Below are 2,877 nucleotides of genomic sequence, written 5' to 3' on the forward strand. Positions count from 1 at the left end.
GCTGTGCTCTCCCCCGGGTGCCCGCCCCTCTGTCCTCTTGGCATTGACGGTGCCGACCCCCAGGTGCCTCCACGCTCCGGATGAGGGCGGGCGCTCGGGAAATACCTGGGAGGCGGTTGCCTCCCAACAAGCGTCAGCCCCGAGGGGCTCCTGGGTCAGGGACCAGGCCAGGCTGCGGGCAGTTCCCGGACGGGTTCGGGAGGCTGGGGGCAGAGTCTACCCTCAGCCCAGATGGGGTGTCCTATCTGGCCCTTGGTGGATGCTCCTGGTGGCTGGGGCGGGACCCGCCGCAGGAGGCGCTTGGGGTCCATGTGTGTGTGAGTGGGGGGGGGGTATGTGGGGTGCATGTGAGTAGAGGTGTGCATGTGTGGTGGATGTATGGGCTGTGTGTGAGTGTAGGGGGTGTGGGGGGTGCATATGTGAGTAGAGGTGTGCATGTGTGGTGGATGTATGGGCTGTGTGTGAGTGTAGGGGGTGTGGGGGGTGCATATGTGAGTAGAGGTGTGCATGTGTGGTGAATGTACGTGCTGTGTGTGAGTGTGGGGGTTGTATTGGGGATGTGTGTGCTGTGTGAGAGTGTGTGTGGTGTGTATACATGGATAGATTTGTGCAGCCCTATGCAGCCATGTGCAGCCATGTATAGACTTGTGTAGCTGCATGCAGCTGTGTGCAGCCGTGTACAGACCCGTGCAGCCCTGTGCAGCTGTGTACAGCGTGCACAACTGTGTGTAGCCATGTGCCATGTGTACAGCCATGTGCAGCCGTATACAGCTGTGTTCAGCCTCGTAAGCCCCCTCCATCTAGAGAACATTCCAGCCCCCAAAGGCTCCCTCTTGTCTCTTCCATCAAAAATCTCCTCACTGAAAAGGAAGCTGTTATTGCACGTCAAGCCCACACGAAGGGCGTTTGTAACAGACGCAGGCGACCAAGTGAGACCAATGCCCACCCTTCCCTTCGGCACGAACACCGCTCAGCTGGCGGGTCTCCCGGCCGCCCCAGCTCCCCCATGACCCCACTTGTGGCCACTGTCCGGGCGTGCGCTCCCACTGTGCGCATTTCTGGCTCCTGTGGGAAGTCGCCACAGTCAGAATGGTCCAGTGGAAGACCACGCTCATTAGAAAACATACATATGTGTACACATCATGAGGAACATGTACACACAAGACATACACATAGAAACCATGGTGAAACTGGATTTTTGTCAAGGGAAGGTTTAGGTCTCCGCCCCACGCCCTGAGCACGGCGCATGCCAGGCCACCTGGGTGTGCGCCCCTCCCCCCACGCTGTGTGCTGAGAGCCGCACGTCCGACCTGGTTCTGGAAGGGCCTGCGGCAGCTCCCGGGAAGCACGTACAGTGGGAACGAGAGAGCAGGTCAGAGGGCGACGAGGAACTGCAGCCAGAGGAGCCCAGCCCTGCAGGACCTGAGCTCGGACCTCGCTGAGGGTGCCGCCCCGCCCCGGGGAGAGGAAGCTCGGGGCCTTCCCGGAGGCAGAGCTGCTGCAGACGCGGCGGCCTCATGCGCAGACTCGCTGGGCGCCTGTGTGCCGGGGATCGTCCTGGGTCCGGACACGGTATCGAGCAGAGCACACGGACTTCCATTCTAGAGGGGACAGGAGACAAGCAAACGGGCATGTCGTGTTTGTGAGTGTGGGCGTGTGCAAGTATGTGCGTGTGAGTGCGTGTGCACGTGCTAGTGTGTGTGTGTGTGCATGTGCGCGTGGTAACATGAAGCAGGTGGCAGCTGGGGAGCCTGGAAACCGCCCTCAGGGTTGCCCGGGGCGGCCGTGTGTCGTGCTTGTGATTGTAGACAGACGTGCAGGAGGCCTGCTCAGGGTTCTTGGGGGATTCCAGGAGCTGACCCAGAGCGAGGCCACCCCACCCCACGCGCAGACGCACCCCATGTTCTCCCACCCCCCTAACCCAGGTCACTGGCCTTCGGGGTCACGGGTCACTGGTCCTGAAGGGACTACTCAGCCCTCAGCTCGGAGCCTCGTCCCCATAGGGTCCTGTCACACCTGCTTTCATAGCTGGGGACTCTTCGCCCCGCGCAGGGCCTCCTGGGGGCGCCGTGTGCCCGGGCCGGCGGGGGGCCACTCCACCTGCTCCCCAGCCCCAGCCTCTCCTCCGTTTCGATTTCCTGCACAGCATACGCTCCACACGAGAGTGAGTCCAGGAGCGCGGACCTGCTCGCTGACGGCCCGCGCCGGCCTCGCGGGGCTGCCCCCCCCAGGAGGCCCCATGAGGTTGTCGGCTGCGCTTAGGCCCACTGTCCCCCACTCTGCCCACCACCCCGTCCTCTTGTGTCTCAGCGTCATTCTTCTCAAGATAAAGAGATGGCGGGTGCCCGGCCGGCACGGCTCGGTGGTTAAGCGCCGTCCTATGATGATTCGATTCCCGGTCAGGGCACATGTCTGGGTTGTGGGCTCGATCCCCAGTATGGGGCGTGCAGGAGGCAGCCCATCCATGATTCTCTCTCACCACTGATGTTTCTCTCTCTCTTGCTCTCCCTTCCTCTCTGAAATGAATGCAGATGTGTGCATATTTAAGTTCTGGGTTTTAAAAGAGATGGCAGTTCCCTCGGGTGTCAGGTGCTGGTCGAGCTAAGCTTGATATTCGTGAGCAGCTGAAAGGACTTGGAGGGAAGGTGGTGAGTGTGGAGTGCACCTGGGAAGTGAAACCAGCGCCTCTCTTTCTGTCTAGAGCAAAAGGAAGAAGCAGAAGAAAAAGAACCAAAAGGCGTCCGTTTCCAAAGGGCTGGAGTCCCTGTCCGCCTCCCCCTCCACGCCTGGTAGCCTCCAATCGCTGGCGGACCCTGGGGTCCAGGATGCAGCCCCGCCCCAGAGCCCCGCTCAGCAGGGTGGGCCCCCCAGCCAGCC

The 2,877-nt window shown here is 61.6% G+C and overlaps 1 protein-coding gene across 1 annotated transcript in view; it reads left to right on the forward strand.

Annotated features, from left to right (window-relative positions):
• The window catches only part of LOC102239352 (E3 ubiquitin-protein ligase RNF213), an 8,913-nt gene that overhangs the window by 5,250 nt on the left and 786 nt on the right, over positions 1-2,877 (forward strand). Inside the window, exon 3 of the mRNA XM_014528382.1 lies at positions 2,702-2,874. Coding sequence (XP_014383868.1) covers positions 2,702-2,874 — 173 coding nt within the window. The remainder of the gene's footprint in view (positions 1-2,701; positions 2,875-2,877) is intronic.

The sequence above is a fragment of the Myotis brandtii genome, unplaced genomic scaffold (genome assembly GCF_000412655.1).
Source record: "Myotis brandtii unplaced genomic scaffold, ASM41265v1 scaffold632, whole genome shotgun sequence".
Classification (NCBI taxonomy): Eukaryota; Metazoa; Chordata; class Mammalia; order Chiroptera; family Vespertilionidae; genus Myotis; species Myotis brandtii.